The 21,511-nt window shown below is 42.4% G+C and overlaps 1 protein-coding gene across 1 annotated transcript in view; it reads right to left on the bottom strand.

Moving 5' to 3' along the window:
- The window catches only part of COL4A5 (collagen type IV alpha 5 chain), a 589,146-nt gene that overhangs the window by 357,053 nt on the left and 210,582 nt on the right, over window positions 1–21,511 (bottom strand). Inside the window, exons 14-19 of the mRNA XM_085608164.1 lie at window positions 20,231–20,284; window positions 20,091–20,147; window positions 18,610–18,654; window positions 18,427–18,480; window positions 12,978–13,019; window positions 2,580–2,709 (exon numbers count right to left, since the gene is read on the bottom strand). Coding sequence (XP_085464290.1) covers window positions 2,580–2,709; window positions 12,978–13,019; window positions 18,427–18,480; window positions 18,610–18,654; window positions 20,091–20,147; window positions 20,231–20,284 — 382 coding nt within the window. The remainder of the gene's footprint in view (window positions 1–2,579; window positions 2,710–12,977; window positions 13,020–18,426; window positions 18,481–18,609; window positions 18,655–20,090; window positions 20,148–20,230; window positions 20,285–21,511) is intronic.

The raw sequence follows: 21,511 nt of genomic DNA, 5'->3' as shown, positions 1-21,511 counted from the left end.
GCAACGAGATTGTGGAGTGAGCGCTGGTCGAAAGAAGTTTAATCTCAGCTTTTTCTTTATTTACTATATGAGCACACCGATTCTCAAGAATGGAGCAAGGGCAAGCATTATAACTTTCGCTCTCCAATATGGTGGTATGGTCATTGGATGCTAACAGACATCCTCAATCCAAGATGAGGCAGTCTTTTCCAGTGATGGCAGTTTCTGCTTTGATCAATATAGAAGGAGGCATTTCTAAGTGCAAAGTTTGTCTCAATACATCTGTTCTTATATTTTTCATTGTGTTAGTTGCCCATTTGTTGGCCCTTTTGTTCCAGATGTTTGCTTCATACAGTAGCGACTGGTGTTGTGGAAGAGTGGCGAGGTGGGGCAGGGAACGACAAAAATGTTTTTTTTTAAAGAACTTGTCTGCAGATGGCCGCGTCGTGCTCTTGTGCTGGCCTCCTCCGCAGGCACCGACTCCCAGACTCCACTGTGGCCAATCCCGATGCTGCTTTCATGCAAGAGAGCAGCATCAGGATTGGCTTGAGCGCTCTGAATTTGCGCTCCCAGTGAAACTGGGAGCCTGTGCCTGGTGTCTCCAACCTGGCAACGTAGCTTGGGTTGAGGACAGCTTCAGCGCACAAGATGGTTTGGGCAGCCAGAGACGGCCGGCCAAACCGTCATGCTCACTGATCAAAGTGCATACCACTCTTCCTGCAGCCTGTCACCCCCGTGGCCCGCCCCCAAAGACTCAGCAGGATAGGAAAAATAAAACGATAATAAAACGTGTTTATTATTATTTTATTTTCCCTTTCCTGCCGAATAGAGGCAGCTGGCGTGTGGGCGACACTCCTCCGCCATAGCGGAGGAGCTGTTGCTGGCTTCTTACCTCGCTCATTTCTCCTTCATGTTGACAAGAGGAGTTTGGTGCAACTCTCATCAGCACTAATTTCCAATCAAGACTTAAGAGACTGCTAAGAATGTTTTTTCACATTTTGAGTTATTGTCTCCTAAATGGGACCCGCTTAAGGTGCCATTTGCTTCTATTGAGGTTTCCATATCTGTGAAGTGTAGTTTCATGGCTACTCGGAGGAGTCTTCTTTTTCTGGGGCAATCAAAAAGGGACTCAACAGACCTTCCCAGCTTCCAGTCCTTGATTGGATGCATGCATTTTCCCACCTTGGGGACGTTCAATTTCATCATTTTTGTGCTTGTGCAGGTATGGCGATCTTGACCACACAGGGGAGAATATTAAGACCTGCTATCTGTTTCTCAGGTGCGCCAAACGCTATAGTTTTGGTTAAAATGTTGAGAATGAGACCCAGTGCATGCCAGAATAGGGGTGCCAGAGGAGGTCCTTAAGGATAGGGGTGATGTCATTCTATTTGTCGTGGTAAATTGCCAGGGACGCAATTGCAGGGAAGGCTAAGTTCCTTGCAGTGGCCGTGGTTTCTGGGACGCTGATGAGCAGGGTGGCTCCACCGTCCTTATGAAAGAAGACAAGAACTTGCACTGTGAAAGCCCTCATAGCCTGGCATCTGCAAGATTGCTTATTATTCTTTAAAACCGATATAAAATGGGCTCGGGTATGCCCAGAGAAGCATTATTCTTTCACCTCACGCTACTAATTTATCGGCATAAAAGACTATTTTACTTTTCAAAGTAAAATACAGACTCATCACACTTTAAATTGTTTATCTCATGGATGCATTTTTTAAAGAAATCAATTTTAATTTATTTTGATTTTCACCGCAGTCAGCTTTTTAGATATATTTTTAGTCAGGACTTAAAATGAATGCCACAATTATCTTTGCCAGTGCTTGCAGTCAATGGTCCTCTTTATGTGCGAGATTTTAGGGAAGATGGGATTTTTAGATATGAGTTATCAATCACAGGTAAAGTCAGCAGAAACACATTCCCTGAATCGACCATGTTGTTAAAAGATGCTAGATGATTCACACATAGTCATTTTACTCTGTACCCCAGGATAAGGAAGCACTCTGGATCAGTCTGGACAACTACATTCCAGCTCAAATGCACAGATCTTACCTACTGTTGAATCCTGATATAAAGGGAAAGGAAATTAATAGATGACCTGTAAATCCTGCCATTGTTGCTTACATTTTCCCATAGGTACACGTGGGAGGAAAATAAATGGGAAAAAATGGTGGAAACAATCAATACTTAGGTTAGCTATATTTTGGGATAATCACCAATACAGCAACCCTCTGTTAATGGGAGTTTGGGTCAGATGTTAATAGCCAGGCTTGTGATAATATGTAATTATAATGATTGTCGATAATTAATTAATATTACCACCCCATGTGCAAAGGAGGGCCAGATCCAGATCACATATTCAGAATAACCATTGAGAATGTAATTCTTTTTCATTTAGATACGTTTATCTTATGTTGATATCCCTCATCCCTCCAAAAGCCACGTTGGATACCCTTGCTTTATAAAATATGCAGTGTGTAATATACGTCAAGCATTCGCTGAATAAACTTTATGTTAAAGGAAATTTGCAATGTTTGTAATGAGTGACAAAGTGAACATGACATAACTGCTATATTATTCGTGCAATAATCCTTTCTCACCTGGAGGCCCTTGTAAGCCAGGTGGCCCTTGAATGCCAGGTAAACCGCGGTCTCCTTTCGTCCCTGGAAGTCCAGGCAGTCCCAGATTACCTTTTGGTCCCACTGCACCTTGTCCAGGTCTTGGAATAACCTATAATATATTAGGTAACAGACCCCCCAAAAGAGGTATCAGGATGTTAGAGACTTGAAGGTGCTGTGGCCTTAAATACTGCTCATCATAACGGAATACAGTTGGCTTTTCATCTCGTCATGTTTTACTAGTTGCTGAAGTCTGAATGCTGCCTAACTCATGTCCTGTTCAGTGACATTTGCACCAGTACAGAATGAGGGCATGTGTGTTTAAACACAATTGAAAAGAAACAACTTTCAAAAAAATATCAACACTTGTTCTACAAAATGTGTGCTACCCAACTAATAAACTTGCATTGTATAGCATACACTGTGCAATGGACAATCACAGTCTCCTTGTATTAACTGAACTTATTTAGTAACTGAAAGTAATGAAAAGTGAAGTCTTTGAAGGTGGGTAAGATTGTAAACTACCCAACAGTGAGTGCTATACCTGCTGAAGTTGGTAAGACTGACGGTCGCATTTCATGCTTACTCAAACCATAACGTTTGAAACCAAGTTAAACATTTAACATTTGCAGATGGCTTCAAACAATTTCTGTTTGGTAGGGTCCCATCCAATGCTTAAGAAAGGGTCACTCATACCATAATCATCCCAAAACATTATGCATTTTGGGAGGCAGCCAAAAGTTTGGACAAATACTGCTCTTAAACAAGATGCTGGAACTCAAGGTATTAATGGTAGCGATGAAATGCTACTTAACCAGTATGCATCTGTTCTTGGTATGTAGAGCTGTAGAGTCACATGCTGTCCATAGATCGCCATCTAGTGCTGGGTCCGGATGTTTACACTTTGTTTTTCTTCTAAGTCTTTCACGTCACAAGATAGGTGACTCCTCCTTTCGGTGCTAGTGCGCATGGGCATCGACTCCATCTTCAGATTGTTTTCCCGCAGAGGGTGAGAATGGAGTAGTTGTAAAGAATAGAGATTTCCATGCCTTTTTATGTATAGTAAAAGAGAGAACTACATCAGCTCCAGGTACTTGGGGAGGTGGGTGGGCGCATGTGACTCTACAGCTCTACATGCCAAGAACAGATGCATACTGGGTAAGTAGCATTTTCCGTTCAAGGCATGCGAGCTGTAGATCACATGCTGTGCATAGACTATACAGCAGTATACCCCTAAAGCCGTGGCTATGCTGTAGCTTTTGGAGTTGTCTGAAACAGTGTTTTAAGTACTGCTTGGCCCACATTAGCTTGTTGTCTTGTTAACACATCTACACAATAGTGCTTTGTGAATGTGTGTGGTGTAGACTATGTTGCAGCTTTGCAAACGTCAGTTTCCTAAGAAAGCCATAGTGGCCCCTAGCTTGTGAGTGGAATGTGCTCTAGGGGGTACAGGTAAAGTCCTGTTTGCTTTTGCATTGAAAATTTGAATACATTTAACAATCCACCTTGCAATACCTGATTTAGAGATAGGATTGCCCTTGTGAGGTGGTGCAAAAGCAACAAAGAGTTGTTTGGTCTTACAAAATGATTTTGTTCTTTTAATGTAATACAAGAGTGCTCTTCTGACATCTTAGGGTGTGTAGAGCTTGTTCTGAAACAGAATCAGGTTGAGAGAAGAATACAGGTAATTCTACCGACTGATTTATGTGAAATGCAGATACTTCCTTAGGTAAAAATTTGTGTAGTTGGAAAAAAGGTTCTTCTATGATTACTGCCTGTAGTTCACCGACTCTCCTCAATGAAGTGATCGCAATGAGGAAAGCTGTTTTCCAAGATAGGAACTGTGGTCAACATTTGTGCATGGGTTCAAAGGGCGGGCCCATTAATCTTGTGAGGACTATGTTAACATTCACAGGGCAGGTGGGAGTCTTGGTGGTATGACTTGTTTTAGACCTTCCATAAAAGCTTTAATTACGGGCACTCTGAAAAGCGATCGCTGTTGCCTATTTTGTAGATACGCAGCTATTGCAGCAAGATGCAGTCTGATGGAGGTGTAAGCCAATGCTGACTGCTGCAAGTGTAACAGATAACAGATAATGTTTTGTATGGAAGCATCAAGAGGGGCGATATGATTGTTATTGCAATAAATAACAAAACGCTTCCATTTAGCTGCGTAACAGGCTCTTGTGGTAGGTTTTCTGGCCTCTCTAATGATGTTCATACAGTCTGGTGGCAGATTCAGATAACCAAACTCTATGACTTCAGGAGCCAGATCGCGAGGTCCACTTGTTTGGGATCTGGGTGCTTGATTTCTCCATGGCTCTGTGTAAGGAGACTGGAGGTTAAATGCAATTTTTTTATGCGGGACCAGAGAGAGCTCCAACAGGGTTGAGAACCAAGGTTGACGTGCCCATGTAGGAGCTACTAGGATTAGTGCGAGAGATTTTTGTCTGAGCTTCCAAACTACTGATAGAATGAGTGGGAGAGGCGGAAAAGCATAAGTAAATATCCCTGACCAGTTCATCCATAGTGCATTGCCCTTGGATAACGGGTGTGGTACCTGGAGGCGGAGCTTTGGCATTTTGCGTTTTGAGGTGTGGCAAACAGATCTATCTGAGGGACCCCCCAAGCTTGGAAGTATGGGAGGAGAACTTGAGGGTGAAGTTCCTATTCGTGTATTTGGTGCCTCTGCCTGCTGAGGAGGTCCGCAATCTGGTTGTTCACTCCTGGGATGTGTTCCGTTAGGAGATAGATTTTGTTGTTAATAGCCCACCTCCAGATGTCTTAGGCTAAGTGGGACAGTTGGAGAGAGTGTTTTTGTATGTAATACATGGCTGTCATGTTGTCGGTACAAACCAAGACAGTCTTGCCTCCTACATGGGTCTGAAAAGCCTTGAGAGCTAGAAATATTGCCATCAGCTCTAAATGGTTGATGTGAAGCAACTTTTGCCATTGGCTCCACAGGCCTTGTACAGTGTGTTGCTGAAGATGAGCTCCGCCAGCTAGTTAGGGATGCATACGCTGTTAGTACTATTTGTGGAACCGGGTCTATAAAGGGCCTTCCTTTTGATACATTTAGTGTGTTCCACCAATGCAGAGAGCGATGAGTACAGACGCTTACCAACACTAGATCGGTTAATAGACCATATGACTGGTTCCACTGACTGGCTAAGCATTGTTGAAGTGGACGCATGTGCAGCCTGGCATGGGGAACGGTCATGATGCAAGATGCCATCACCCCTAGCAGTTGCATATAAACCCAAGCTGGAAGTGATTGTTTGGGTTGAAACTGGAGAACTAAAGCCTGAATGTTGCAAATTCTGGCTGCGTTGGGAAACGTAAGAGCCTTTTGAGTATCTAAAGTGGCTCCTAGATAGTTCTGAGTATTGGTTAGCTGAAGATGTGATTTCGGCACATTGATTGTGAACCCTAGTTGATGCAGTAACTGAATAGTTATGGAAGTATGCTTGAGACATTGTTCGTACGTGTTGGCTTTGATGAGCCAGTCGTCCAAGTATGGGAAGACATTGATGCTTTGTCTTTTTAGATGAGCAGCTACTATTGCCAGGCACTTTGTGAAGACTCTGGGGGCAGTGGTGACTCCGAACGGGAGTACCTTGAACTGGTAATGTTGACGTGCTAACACAAACCTTAGAATTTTGCCATGAACAGGGTGGATTGGAATATGAAAGTAGGTGTCCTTTAAGTCTAGAGTAGACAGAAAGTCGCCTTTAAGCAAAAGAGGTAGTACTTGTTGAAGTGTTACCATGTTGAAATGGTCTGACTGTATGTAAAAATGTTGTTCCCTGAGATTTAATATTGGTCTGAAAGAACCGTCCTTTTTAGGTAGTAGGAAGTAAAAGGAGTACACACCCGACCCTTGGTGTTGTAGAGACTGTACCTCTTGTTGGAGGAGGTGTAGGTGGCCTTGTGAAAGTTTGTGTGCTTTTGGAGGAATGTATGGAGGAGTGTTGATGAGCTCCAGGCAGTAACCAGAACGGATAATCTATAGAACCCACTTGTCTGTTGTTATTGACTGCCAAGTTGGTAAGAAATGTGACAGGTGTGAAATGGTCGGGAGGAAGTATAGGTAAGTGTGAGAAAGTGCCATCTTTCTTGCATGGTATGCCCCCAATTTTTGCTGAATTGCTGAATGTACTTTGACTGAGTGTGCCCTGGCCTCCTACAATCAGGTGCCCAGGGCCTATGTTCCTTCCCTAAACACACAAAACCCAAATTGGCAAACCCTGGCCACATGTCAGCCCCTGGTAAATGGTACCCTAGGTACCCAGGGCCTTGTGACCAGGGAAGGCCTCTAAGGGCTGCAGCACTCATTGTGCCACCCTTAGAGGCCCTGTACCCTTACACACACACTGCCCTTGCAGGCTGGGTGTCTGGGTGCAAGACAAAACAAAGAGTCGACATGGCACACATCCCTGTGTGCCATGCCCATCACCTACACTGCCATGGCATATATCAGCCACCCCTCTACCTGGGTGCCCTATGCCAATGGTGTGGGCTCAAGAGCAGGAGCCCTGTGCCCCTACAGTACCCATGTCCATTCCTGGGCACTGTAAGTGCAGTGCTGCCATTTAAGAGCACATGGTGCTGAGAGCTCGTCAAACACGAACTCCACAGCACCATAATGGCAACACTGAAGACTGAGAAGTTTGGTATCAAACTTCTCAGCACATTAAACCCACACTGATGCCAGTGTGGGATTTAATGTACCAAGCACCCCAGAGGGCATCTTAGAGATGCCCCCTAAAACCTAACCTACAATCCACATCTGATCTGAGGCTGCCTAGGCTGCCAAACAGCAGACATTTTGCTGGACCCCTGGGTAGGAGAGCCCCTGCTCTCCTGGGCCTGCAACAATGCACATCCTGGGCGAGGTGCTAAATCTCCTCCCCCAGGATGGGCAGGGGGATGTGCCAGCCTGCCAACCCCACCCCTCAGGTGGGGGAGGCGAGGTGAAGCACATCTCCGGACTCTCGCCATCTTGAAGATGGGAAGCCCTACCCTATCAGGACTAGGCTACTGCCCCCCTCCCACAGGAGAGAGGCAGGATAGGGGTGTACCCACCCCAGGACAGGGACCCATTGGTCTCTGCCCTTCACCTACCTGTAACACCCCTAAATCCAGTATTTAGAGGCACCCTGAACCTTCCTTCCCCAGATTCCAGATTCCAAAATCCGAAGAAGAGCTAGAAGAAAGAAGACCTGCCCTGCAGCTGCTAAGAAGAGGAAGACACAAACTGCTTTGGCCCCAGCCCTACTGGCCTGTCGACCCTCGAACCTGCTCCTGCTCCAACCCGGCATCTCTTGTGGCCAGCAACCTCACAAACCCCGAAGGACCTGGCTACCTTTTGACTCTAAGTCCCTGGGACTCCCATGAGTAGAGGCTCTACTCAAAATCTACTTCCAATACCTGGCAGCAGCCCGGAACCGCGAACCCAGCACACTCTGCACCAGCCAAGCCTGGCCTGTGCCAGAGTGAACAAAGACCACGAGGACGACCACGCGGCGACTGTGACCCCGAGTCCGGCACCTAAGGACCTCCCTCGACACTCCTGAATGAGCCTGCAGCCTCAGAACAAGGTGTCCCCCCAACCGCGATCAACAGAGGGTAAGATTTCCCGACACCAAAAGGCACCCCTGCACCTGGCGCCCCGCGGCCCAATGTGCCCAATTCCGGGGTACCTACCTATCCTCCAACTACCCAACTTACCTCTCGAAGTAGTGGTGGCACTTGAAGAATCCTCGTCCCCGAGCTTGCAGTCTTTTTCTAAACCGGAGATTTCCCATTGAAATCATATGAGCGCCCGAAGGCTCAAAAGCACCCTGCACCCAGCCGCACGAGTGGCCCTGGCAGTGCAACCTCTACACCTATCTACTTTCCCACTTGCCCTGAGTAAGTGACCAGGAGCCCAGCTCCCACAGCCGAGTGGCCTGCTAGTCAGCAGCCACCAACCAAGGCCCCCCTATCCCTCATAGGATAACATTGGGCCTAACTCTCTCTGCACACGGCCACCCTAGTGCCGCTGGGAGTGAACCAACTGTACCTACCTGACCCTGGGGGACCCCTGAGTCTATGCCCAGAACCTCCACTCTGCCAGTCGAGTACTTACCTTTAAACCAATAACTCAATTTTCTTCATAGGGTAACATTGATTGGCTTTTTCCTGATATTTCTTCTAAGTGTGGACCTTTTAAAACTAAAAATATTCACCAAAAATCAGCCGAGTAACGAAAATACTCACCTGCTCTTAGGTGAGCTCCCAGTGCTGGATCTTGGTACCCAGCACTGACTCTGAAAAATACTTACAACTGTACTTACCAGTAACCCAATTTTCTTCCGTAGGAAATCATTGACTGTTTTTCTGTGAAATTTCTTCTGTCAATTTCTGCAATCTTTAAAAATCATATAATATCTGAAAACGTAATTACTTACCTGTTTTGGATAAAGGTCCCAGTACTGAGTCTAGGCACCCAGTACTGGATTACAAAAGTAACAAGAACATACTATACCTGCAACTTGAATTTTCTGCCATAGGGAATCATTGACTGTTTTCTATGAAATATTTTCTAAGTGTCAACTTTTAAAATAGCAAAATATTGTCTAAAAATCATCACAGTAATTAAGTCGACTTTTATCACTTGATTCCAAGTACTGACCCATTACTGAATCTAGGATCCAGTCCTGGAATTCCAAAAGTAATCCTAAAAGTAATCTGTGGCAAATAACTTGAAACTTCCATTGAACTCAATGCATTATTGTGTTTAGAATTGTGTTGCCTATTGCAACGACTTGTAACTGTTTACAAAAGTCAATTGCGTATTGCAAAAGTTTTTATATAAAGCATCTCATTCTGAGAAAGTATATTTTAATACCCATTGTTGGTTCTAAAATAAAACAAGCATATATTTTTTATATATAAACCATTGGCCTAGAGTTCAGTTATTGAGTGTGTGAGACCATTTTCTGACTGAGGGTGTACAACAAATCCTTTACACTGTCCTCTGATACTGCCTTACTGCTCAACCAAGCTACCACTTTAGAGAGTAACTTTAGCCTCTGCCAAGTCTCTGGGGACTGTACACCCTGTGCCTATTTGGGAACAGTATATACAGAGCCACTTTCTTACAGTAAGTCACTGTTATGTATTGGAGGTGGAGGTACGTGTGTTTGACCCTCTACCTCTGCCTTTACCGTTGTTTCCTCTGTAGCCCCTCTGAAGTAATTTTTTGAGTTAGAGGGTTGGTTATTACCCTTGTAGGTGGATGTAGTCCCTGAGGAAGTACTTTTGGACCCTGCTTGATATGAGTGCCGAAAGGAACCACAGCCTTCCATTGATTGAAGGGCTCCCATGGATTTGGCCACTTCAGTGTCTTTCTTCATACTTTCCAGTGAAGAATCTACCACTGGGCCAAAGAGGTGTTCCTTATCAAAGGGTGTATTTAGTATGGAAGTCTGGACCTCAGATTTGAAGCCAGATATGAGAAGCCAGGTGTGTCTTCATAACAGGACACTGGTATTTACCGCTCTGGCAGCTGTGTCAGCAGCATCTAGGGAGCACCGGATTTAATTATTTGAGATAAGTTCTCCCTCTCTCACTAGGTCTTGAGCTTTAGCTCTATGTTCTTGTAGCAGACATTGGAGTAATTGTTCCATTTCATCCCAGTGCGCATGGTCTAATCTAGCTAACAATGCTTATGTGTTAGATATGCGCCAGAAGTTTGCTGCTTGAGAGGCCACCCTTTTCCCAGACGCATCAAGAAGCTTTATTTGGGGGTGGAGCATCTCCTGTAGTTTGGGAGTTGGCCCTTTTGCGTGCGTTGTACACAACCAATGAGCTTGATAAACAAGGAGAGGGGCCCCCCTACTCGAAAGGGACAGGGCACCAACAGACTGAATAGTCAAAATTCAATTATCCCTTTTGAGATACACCTATTCAAATTCATACATCTACTGTTATCATCTACGCTTGATCGCACCACATTAGGGGAACACACCAACTTAAGATGTCAAGGCACTTATATGATCATTTAATAAAAACATTTTTTAACCAATTGTTCAATAAAAACATACAATGAAATATCACAAAATACATTCAGTATGTCACAATTAAAAACAATCATGAATCATAAAAATCCAAATAACCCTGTCTATTGCTGCAAAATTAACAGCCTAATGACAGATTGTGGTGTCTTATTACATTCTTTTCCATGGGGTTATTTGGATTTTTATGATTCATGATTGTTTTTAATTGTGACCTACTGAATGTATTTTGTGTTGGTGTGTTCCCTTAATGTGGTGCGATCAAGCGTAGATGATAACATTAGATGTATGAATGCGAATAGGTGTATCTCTAAAGGCATAATTGAATTTTGGACTATCCACCACCAATGAGTCCAATGGTAATTGTCCCTTTATGTAGACTGGGTCCGATGATGCTGACTTATATTTTTTATCTACCCTAGGGGTAAAGATACGTGCCCTGACAGGATCATTAAAGATATTGCCTACATGCCTAATCATCCCTTTGAACATGGGTAACGTGTGTGATGATTTTTATGTACTGCTAAGGGTTTCAAGGAGAAAATCCTCTTCGAGAGACTCTTTGTGGAGCTGCAATCCATGGTAATTAGCCGCACTACCTAGCAATTCAATGTAGCCTACACTGTCGTCCGGTGGAGAGGGCTTGGTGAGGTATAACTCAGGATCATTGCCTATGGGCGAGTTAGTGTTGTAGTCCTCCCATGGGTCTGTAGTTATAGGCTGAATATCATAATCATCCCCATTCCCACTGCCATCCCCACCATCCTGATTATCAGGTGTATGTGGTGAATGTTCAGGTGAAGTTGGCACAGGTAGAAACTGAGGAGAAGGGGGTGATGGAAGAGTAGGAGAAAGAGGAGGTGGGGACGGGTTAGTTCCAACAGTTCTCTTCTTCAAAGGAATGTGATATTCCTCTTCTGCATCAGGCCTTCTTTTTAGAGTCACATTTGTGGTAATATGTCTAGTCTGAAGATTAATAACCAACACCGTCTGTTTCGGGTCCGGTTTATCAAGCGGATCGTTAAAACTGTGCTTTTCTGGTGACTTCGGTGCATCAGTCTGTTTCGGCACTGAAGGTTTCGATGCTGACGTTTTTGGAGTTGGTGTCTTCGGATCCGAAGTATGTTTCGTGCTGAGTAATGTGGTTCGGAGCCGGACATTTGTGTCAATCCCGAAGGTTTTGACTCGTGCCCGATTTAGAGTGGGGCTTTTCAAAGCCAGAAAGGCTTTTTTGCAGGCTTCGGTGTGGAACCCGAAGGCGGGGAGTCAGAAGCGTGGGCTCTGGGCTGACCGGGCCCAAGGGTGTGGGTTGGTCCAGAGCCTTCTTTTTCGGTTCAGATGGATGTTGGGGCAAGGGAGATTCTGTACTTACAGTACGCTGTCCATGCGGGATATATTCATCCTGGTCGAAGCCATACTCGGAAACAGAGATCGGTTCCTGTTCCTCTTCGCTGGCTTCTTCATCCAATTCTGGTCCGGAATAGAGCTTGTATGTTGACTCTGCATGTCGCGACGTCAAGCCCGATGGTTGCGAAGCATCTTCTTGGAGCGGAAAGCCTGGCACACGCCACAGTCCTGTTCTCTGTGCTCAGGAGACAAGCACAGGTTACACACTCTATGTGAGTCGGTGCACGGGTACTTCGCGTGGTAGCGAGGGCAGAATTTGAAGGGAGTTCGTTCCATCGACTGAGGGTCGAACCGACGCGGGTAGGCCCGATGTCCTACCAAGACCTCTCCGATCGGAAGAGGGTTTATATAATTAAACACGACACGTGAAGAATGGGATACGCGATCGGAAACAATATCGTCGAGGGTGAGTGTCTTGCGCACCGAGGGAAACTGAAGTAACAGCGCCAAACCGGAGCGCAGCGACTAACATCTGAACCCAATGGCAGAACAAAACAATCTGAAGATGGAGTAGATGCCCATGCGCACTATCACCGAAAGGAGGAGTCACCTATCTCATGACTGGAAATACTTCTTTGAAGAAAAACAAAGTTTAAACATCCGGACTCAACACTAGATGGTGATCTATGCACAGCATGTGATCTACAGCTCACATGCCTCGAACATAGTGAGATGATATAATGCATAGTGACTGCTTTACGACATGGCCTGTTCATTTAGAGACCACACTACTTACCTGTCAACCTGCAAATCCCCCAGTTGAAAAAAAATCAATATAGTTGTAAAAATACATTGAACAACATTTAATTATTTGCTACAAATCAGATTAGACTAAACTTTACGTTGTCCTTTTGACCACGTGAAATATGGTTAAGCGCATAGTTAGGAAGAGGAAGCAAACAGATACACTTACGACTCCTGGCGGGCCAGGGAATCCGGGATCTCCTTTCTGACCCTGTAAATTAAAAAAATAATGACTACAAATTTAGCAAGGGAAATATCAGCATTCAATTTCCACAACTGTACAGACAATTAAGTCCAAGTAAGTAACCAATACCTACAAATCACCTTTGTACGTATAATTGCAATCCGATAAAAAAAATTCAAATGTGGTGGACTTCTTATTGACTATGCGGATTTGAAAGTTAAATATATACACGTATATTATTTCCTCAGTTACTTCAGTTATCAGTATTGACATTTGTGAGAAATGTTTGTGGTCACCCTCATTTTTCGCTGAATTTTATTGCTAGTTTTTAGACTCTGCCCATCAAATGTATGTGCTCTGACCCCTAGAATGTACAAATTGGCTAACCCTTGATTTATAGATATAGCTCTACAGTAAGGCCATGGTATGTGGGGTAGAAACTACTCCCCTGGCATGGAAAGTTACCTGTGGATTGCAGGACTTATTGTGTCACAACTAATATGACAAGGAAAACGTACCATTGTAGCCTGACAACTGCCTTTTAAACATGTAGCCCGACCTTTCAAAATAACACTTTGACAGGGGAAAAGGGAAACTTCCCTTTTAAAAAATAATAATAATAATAAATCACTCCTATGTAGGCCTTGTAGCCCACAAGGTAGGGCACATGTTTTAAAAAAAAGAGACATGTGAAATTTAATGTTATCATGACCCTACAATGACAAGACCCCAAAAGCTATTTTCACCGTGAAAGGCTCTAGCAGTCCTATGAGGAAAACTATAGCCCACATTTAATTTATAAATACTGCAATTGCCTGTTTGGGACAAGCTAGATACATTGTTCAACCACTATTTGCAATAGTTATTAAAGATCCAAATCAATGGTTACATTGTTTATAAATATTTAGGGAAAGTAACTTTTCAAAAGTTATCTCTACCTACCTGAAGCTCCTGGAGCGCAGACAATAGTTTAGTCCTAGTGACAGGATAGGCTGGGTGTGGAGAATGTGATACATATCAGCTCAGGCAGGGTAGCCTTTGTTCTTTAGGCACATGATAACAAATTGGGAACCAGTTTAGTGTGAGGGATCCTGCTCCCAGAACCAGATTGGTGTAGTTTAGAAGGGGGGACTGCTCATTATCCTTAACACACCGCAGCCTGTAACACAAGCTACCCCCAACATGCCATCTTGAATTTACTTTAGAATACTGCACTCCGACATAGGCTGCAGTTAAGCAAACAGGATGTGCTTTAAAAGTGGGTAGGATTGTCCATGGGTACCTTTTCCTTATGGGTAAGTGGGTGTCCAGGAGTCTCCCCCCTCACTTGCTAATGAAACCTACACAGCTAGCACCTCATCCACAGCTCAGCAGAGCACTATCTTGAGCTGTGTAAGAACAGAAAAACGACTGCACGTGCTGTTTGAGACTTGTGAGGTAACCTGAATGGCTGGACCAGCAGCTGTTGAACCCAGAACAAAGAAGTGTACTCCACGGGTCAGTTGGCCGACATCCGATAAGGATACAGGGACATCACTTGCTGTAAAAGACCTCTTCCCTTGAGTGACTAGTGACCAGCTGCAACTAGAAGCAGACTGGACCCTTCTGGTGGACAAGACTGATGTGAGTGCTGGACTCTATGTGCCTGTGCATGAGGCCCTGAGAACCTTAGTGTGTCCAGAAGGACTTATTCTGAAATCTGGACCAACCATGCATGCCCATACAGTCAAGGTGCAACATCACTGGGTAAGAACATCTAGTGGGTTTCGCTTACAGATTTTTGCTGCACAATAAACCTGTTCAGTGGACACTTGCGATAAGGCTGTCCAACTTCGGTGTGACCTTCAAGTTCAAGGATATACTCTTCAGCCTAGCTCACCTGGAGGATTCTGAGCTCCAAAAAAAGAGACAATGTCAAAACAAAAAAATCTTGACTGGGTGAGGCGTGAAAAGTATGTGTCTGACGAGTTATGTTCCCTGGGTGCAAAATTTGAACTTTCTTGACAAAACTAATTACTTTAATGGGACCTCACCCAACAGTTATCTGGCTTCAAGAACACTTCCTTGGATCGTGGTCAATGCGTTAGGACGGTGGGGTTTATAGGGTTAATCTTTTTTTTGTTTGCAGTATAATGACATATCCAGTAACATATATGACTTGACAGGAGCTCTAGTTAACATGATTTGCTTAATCACTGTTAATCCTATGTCAGTTGTTGCTGTGATTACTGTCATGTCTTAACAAAAATGCAATCAAATTTGTTTAAAAAAAAAAACTTTCTTGGATACAGCCTTCTGTCTGGTTCCACTGGAGTATTTTGACTTCCTTTTGAGAAACAGTCAGTAGGTGAAATCTTTTACCAGGATGAACCTGCTTGGTACTCCAGCACAGTCAGCCTGAAATAGCACTGAGGTCCCGGTCAACAGCAAACAGTGGTTTCTGATTGGTGTTTTATTTTTCTTGCTGCTATTTCTCATGAATCTTTAAAAATGTATATATCTGGTTCCAGTTACTGGATATTGTTATTTTGGTGTCATTTTGTTAATTAGAATTTACTCTATTGTTATGAATTGGAGTGGGGTCTTTATTCTCTTATGTGTTTGACTTTCAAACTGTTTTGGTACTTGAAAAGGCTTTAGACATTTTCTCTAAGTTAAGGTGTACAGGATTTTTATCATGTTTGTGATGGAGTAACCCATCCGCCTCACTATAAATCTGAATTCTACCTGCTGCTGTGGTGTCTATATATTTTACTCAACATGTTCGACTCATTATTTTTGTGAATGGCCCATCATTTCAGTGCTTTAGTTCACTTTCTAGATTGTCCGTGTAAAAATCATGACAGAAAACAGTCTTTGTTCCGAGTCTGAATTAAATGCTGTGGGTCAATGAGAATTCTTGACGTAGTGCAATTAGCTTAAGTTCACTACAATTCCTGAACTAGTGTAGTGTTAACAATGAATAGGTAAAACTGTGTTCGAGAAACTCAAAACCTTTTTTGGTGCATATGTTTTGTTGCAACAAAACGGAAACTCATCATCAACGCAGCACAGTTACGTGGCCTTCCATGAATAACACACACTGAAGTCCTAATGTACATCTATGCCCAAACTTGCACAATATTATCTAATGACGAGGATTCATCAGGAATGCAGTAGGCTGATTTATTTGCTTTGCCTGGAACCCTCAAGCTACCTAAATCACTACATTCATCTTGTTGAATTGATTTGAAGCATTCTCTGCACCTTTGTTCTGCATGAGAGGACAGATCCAGTCTTTGAAGTAGCTTGTCATATCTTTTTTTAAGGCTAATGTCTAATTATATAGCTAAGAACAATGAATCCTATGTTGTCCTTTAATAGAGCAATATTCAGTATTGGAGACTTTTCTCGCAGGCTTGGCCTACCCATATCCAATCGATCCTAGAAATTTACAGGGCCAAATGTATCCCATTAGTGAGTTATGTCAGTGGAATTTGGGGATATGGCTGGGTTGCTCCACTTCAAGTTGCCGAAAATAAATTTTTAAGGGGTCTTTTGTGTGTTCCACAAAGTTTACCTTATGAAATTGTTCATGAAGAACTAGGCATAGATTTCATCATAGACCAGCTTCGTCTCTCTCCATTACAGCTTTCGAATATAATTTGGGTAAAGGAGGAGCTTAATCTTAACAGACTAATCTTGCTGGATTGTTTAAAATTAGAAAAATCCTCCTCGATCCCATGGCTGGAGCATGTGATGCGTAATTTGCGGGCTCTGGGGAGGCCTGATTTCTACGATAATCCATCTGTCACGAGTCGCTCTGTTGGTAAATGGGTCAAAAACGCTTTTAGGGACAAGTTGACATCAGAGCGCTAATGAAACATTCTATGCGCCATGCAATATTAGTGAAAACTGTCAGTGATATTGAACCTTATATGACCTGGAATATATCACGACATCAATGCCGCATACTGACTTATTTTAGGCTGAATCTATTTCCTCGTCTGATCCCTTTTAATCATGGTGTTTTACAAATTCAGACTTGTCCCTTTTCTGATTGTGATGGTGCTTCGATTAATAATACATTGCATGTTGTCCTGTTTTGTCCAAAATACAATAATATGAGACATACGTTTTTACGCCCAGTTTTAAAAACCACAGAATTTTATTCAAGTTAGGCCTGCCTTACTGTTTTTACAACTGTTGAACTCTCCCTTTATTTGCTTTTCTCTTGTATGCTTTTTGGTGGGGGTTTTAAATTGAGAATGAGTTTGCTAATGTAAAATCGTATGCACATTTTTAATTACCTGACTTTTATGATTTATAAAGATTATGAATGAATGAATCCTATTTCCTGGGTTTTTGCGTTTTCCATGAGTGTCTGTTAGGGGAACTTGTGTCATCTAGATGCAAAAAAAACCAATCAAGTGGCCAACTCTTGGGCAAGAAGTAATAGATCATGAAATTGGTTAATAACAATCTGCTTGAACGTATTTAACCTTTGATCGTCCTCTGGCATGACGACATGCAACATATTAAAACTGCATCACTGTGTCTTATATTTTAAATACTCATCACTTGATTTTTCATTTCAGCAATCTGTGTGGCCACTGTTTTCAACACTTCTGCCTGGTTATGTCTTGAACTTGATTCAAATTAGTTTTACATGTAATTATTTTTAGATTGTGTTTTACCTCCAGCTGAAACCTAAGTCTAGATTTACTCTGCATATCCTGTAAAAATGTGCAACAGCTGATCTACAGTAAAAGTTTGTGAAGGAAGAACACATTTAATTTTTGGAGATTTTATAACCAGTCAGACACAAAGCTATTATGAGATCCACTCAAGATGGAGTTCATGAGTTTCAGACAAAAAACACAAATACTTAGCATTCTTATTCAGGCCCACTTTTTTCTCAGATGAAATAAATGTTAAATAAATCATTTTAAGGTCATATATTGCTATCCCCTAAAGAGACAATTGCTGTTGATGGGTTGCCACAACATGAAATGTATACATTGTTAAAGTATGAATTCAATTGGGGACCCTATGCATCTATAATAATATTAATCAACCAGATTTATATAAATCTGCTTTTTCTCATCTGACCAATTCCGCCCAATACTTCTGCTTTGCTACTCATAGTCAACAGTATGTATCTGTTCAAGGCAACGAAGGGCTAACTTTCCCTAAATTATCTTTTGTACAACCAATATTTTCCAGACTCATTCTGTTCCTGTTTAAATAGTTCTTTAGTTTCAGTCCATTTCTATTGTATCCCAACCTGTTTCCTGGTCTCTCGGCCCTGGAGAAGGGACCCACCTTCCTTCATCTTCATAAGGGTGCATTTCTATATAATATTGTAATATGAAGGCATTGCGACTTTAAACAAGAATGGCAAAACATATTGCAATTAATTTATCACATTCAAAATAAAATAATGGTCTCTTACAGGTTCACCATCTCTACCAGGACTTCCAGTTCGACCAGGATCACCAGGTGAACCCTAAAGAGGAAAAAAGATGGAAGGACAGATGATTTATTCAAGAAAAAATAACAGTGATGAGTGATAATGACAATATAACACATTATTAGTTGACGATATGCTCATTTTATAACTTGAAAGCATACTTACATCATTACCTGCAGGGCCGTCTTCCCCATCTTTGCCAGGTTTACCCTTTCAAAATTAACACAAAGTCACAAACACAATACAAAAATGCAGAACAGTTACTCAGAATACAATTTCGAAAACATTTCTGGCATCATCGCCCCAGCATACATAGACAGCGCCCAATACTTAGTACACCAGTCTAATTGGAATATTCCACAAAGGAATTTTAATGGGTTAAATCTTAAGATTTAGGGCTTGATTTAGATCTCAGAGGACAGGTTACTCCATCACAACGCTGAATGATATCCCATCCACCAAAATATAAATCGGAGAACGGTATATCCATCATTGTTGTGAACGAGTAACCCATCCGCCGAAATCTAAATCAGGCCCTTACTGCCTAACATATTGGTCCCTGCACTGAAACCCACATCATCAGACTGAAAAACCAACAAAAAGGCAGGAAACTATAAATTTATCAGTGGTATTTTGTACTGGCAATACACTGTTTTTCTCTCCAGGAATAAAACTCCTCTAACCACTAATATAAAGCTAAGAGATAGTTATAATCTTAAGACTAGTGCACCATCTGGTCCACCAAACCAAGGATTTGGCAGTTCATCAAATAGTCAATTATCAGAAGCCTAAATCAGCTAACCAGGCAAACCTTTAACCCTGTCCATGGCCCATTAATAGTGAAATCAAAGCACCATAAAATCCTGGAATGAATCAGAATGGCATTCACAATTGGACTAAAGTAGGCATATATGCCAAGTAACTCCTTGTAATAAGACTCATTCAGCCCAGCTCTGTTTTTTATTCATTAGTGATTTCTATACCGGGTCTTACAGCATCATATTTTTCCTGGGCAGAAGATAAGTACCAATCCCATAATTTAGAAGGTTGTTGGCTACAAAGTCATGTCGGATTGAAGGGGTCACACACAATGTGGAAACTCCGGTCTGTTATTTTGAGAACAACCACCACTTTCAAAATCACACAGGCTACTCACAACACACTGTGACTCAAATGCACCTCCTGGCATATGGGCAAGTAGCCTGCATCAGTGTAGCATGAGTGGCAATATCAGCATTTTTTAATAATGGGTTTTTTCCCTTTGAAATATATTATACTAGTCTGGTGTCCAAGGAGAACCTACAATAAGTTTTCAATTCATTTGGCATATATTGTTTTACATAGTTACAGTTCAGTAAATAAACCTCAATGTGGCTATTTGAGGGAAACCAATCTCATTAATGTTTTCCTCACTGAATGCAAGACTATATATAATACAGTGCTATGTAATTTACAGCACTACCTATATTTTTACAGTTAGTATAAAATTGAAAAAGCAGTACTACCATTATGATTCTTTTTTACACCATGGTGCATATCTATTTCTAACTTGCAGAATCTTCATCACAGGCATTTCATTTCAAAATCCTTTTGGAAGTATCATAAAAAGGCATATTTGTACACAGCTTTAAACATTAACTACTTACCCTCTTGCCTGGCTCACCCGGTTCACCTTTAAAACCTCTCAGAGTACATGGAGGTCCCTGAAAGCAATAATATACAATCAAATTAGGAAAAAGTGTCAGATATACCCAATCTTAAAAAAAAATAACTTCCAAATACTTACCGGAGGACCACTGGGCCCTGGAAATCCTGATGGTCCAAGCTCTCCTTTCGCTCCCTAAAAAATAATTTTTAAAAGCAAAGTGAATTCATGTGATGGCCCTTTCTTTAAGTTTAATACTATATTTCATGCAGTGAATAGCGAATTCAAATAATATTGGTGACTAAGGACTTGGTTTTTAACTTTGGTGGACTGGGCTGTCAATCAAAAACACGGTTGATGTCCACTGCAGCGTATGGTAAGTGAATTAGAGTCAGTGGAACCCTAAATATGGCAGTCAAGACATCTCGCATGTTGTGTCATAGTACCCTGCCCTCCAATCTCTAAATAATGCCCCAAGTCTTTATCACACATATTACCGAGGAACGAGAAGTCAAACTTTGTAATCCTGACACTTCAATGGAGGAAATAGATTTAAGAGTTCTATTTTGTCAATGATTTGCAAGTAGGGTCATAAGACGCCTTATAGAAACGATTCCACATATTAATGTCAATTTGTATTTGAGTGGAACCAGGGGTGGGCAGTGCAGGTAAGCGTGATGAGGCAGTGGGGCGGGGAGAGGGGGAAGTCGACAGACGATGGAATAAAATTAATAAATAAAACCTATTCTGTCGTCTAATGACTGCACCCCGCTCTGCCCCGCTCCCCTGCCCCACTACGCTTACCTGCACCGGCCACGGCTGAGTGGAACCTGAACTGACAATTGAGCATTTCATCCTTCAATGATTGATAAAATATGAATCTAATAAAATATGCACCTATTAGTGACACATTTTATCAACCATTGACATTCTGCAGATTGTTTTCCAAGGCATTCTCTAAGAGTCCTAGAGTAAACAGTAACTGGTTAGCATCCTGTGTGGGTAGTGTTGTTTATCAATGGTGTCCAAGGACCAAAAAATAACAACACACCATCTGAATAACCAAGTTATTCCAGGAGAAGGAGAAGGCTATAGAAATCCAACTACAAACAATAGCACAAAAGTGTGTGAATATGCGCACACTGGGGGACGTACTGCAGAATGGGACCTGGAAGCGTACAACATGATGTTTGGAGATGATGTGGGTCTTTACAGAGGATGTGGTGTGGAAAGAGGGGTTGAATTTGTGTTGCCGATCTATACGATGCAGGCATGCTTGTGGGACTGTTGTGCAGTTTTTGGAACTTTTGTGCTGCTATTGGAGGCAAGGTAGCCGAGGACTCCAGTACAGAATAACTTGTAGACCAAACACATTGGTTTAAATAATAGTCCCTTGGGTGTAGCCAGTCAGTGCAACGTTCT

Source organism: Triturus cristatus, chromosome 5_2, assembly GCF_964204655.1.
Source record: "Triturus cristatus chromosome 5_2, aTriCri1.1, whole genome shotgun sequence".
NCBI lineage: Eukaryota > Metazoa > Chordata > Amphibia > Caudata > Salamandridae > Triturus > Triturus cristatus.
Note: the sequence above shows the minus strand (reverse complement) of the source record. Positions and strands in the feature narration are given on the sequence as shown.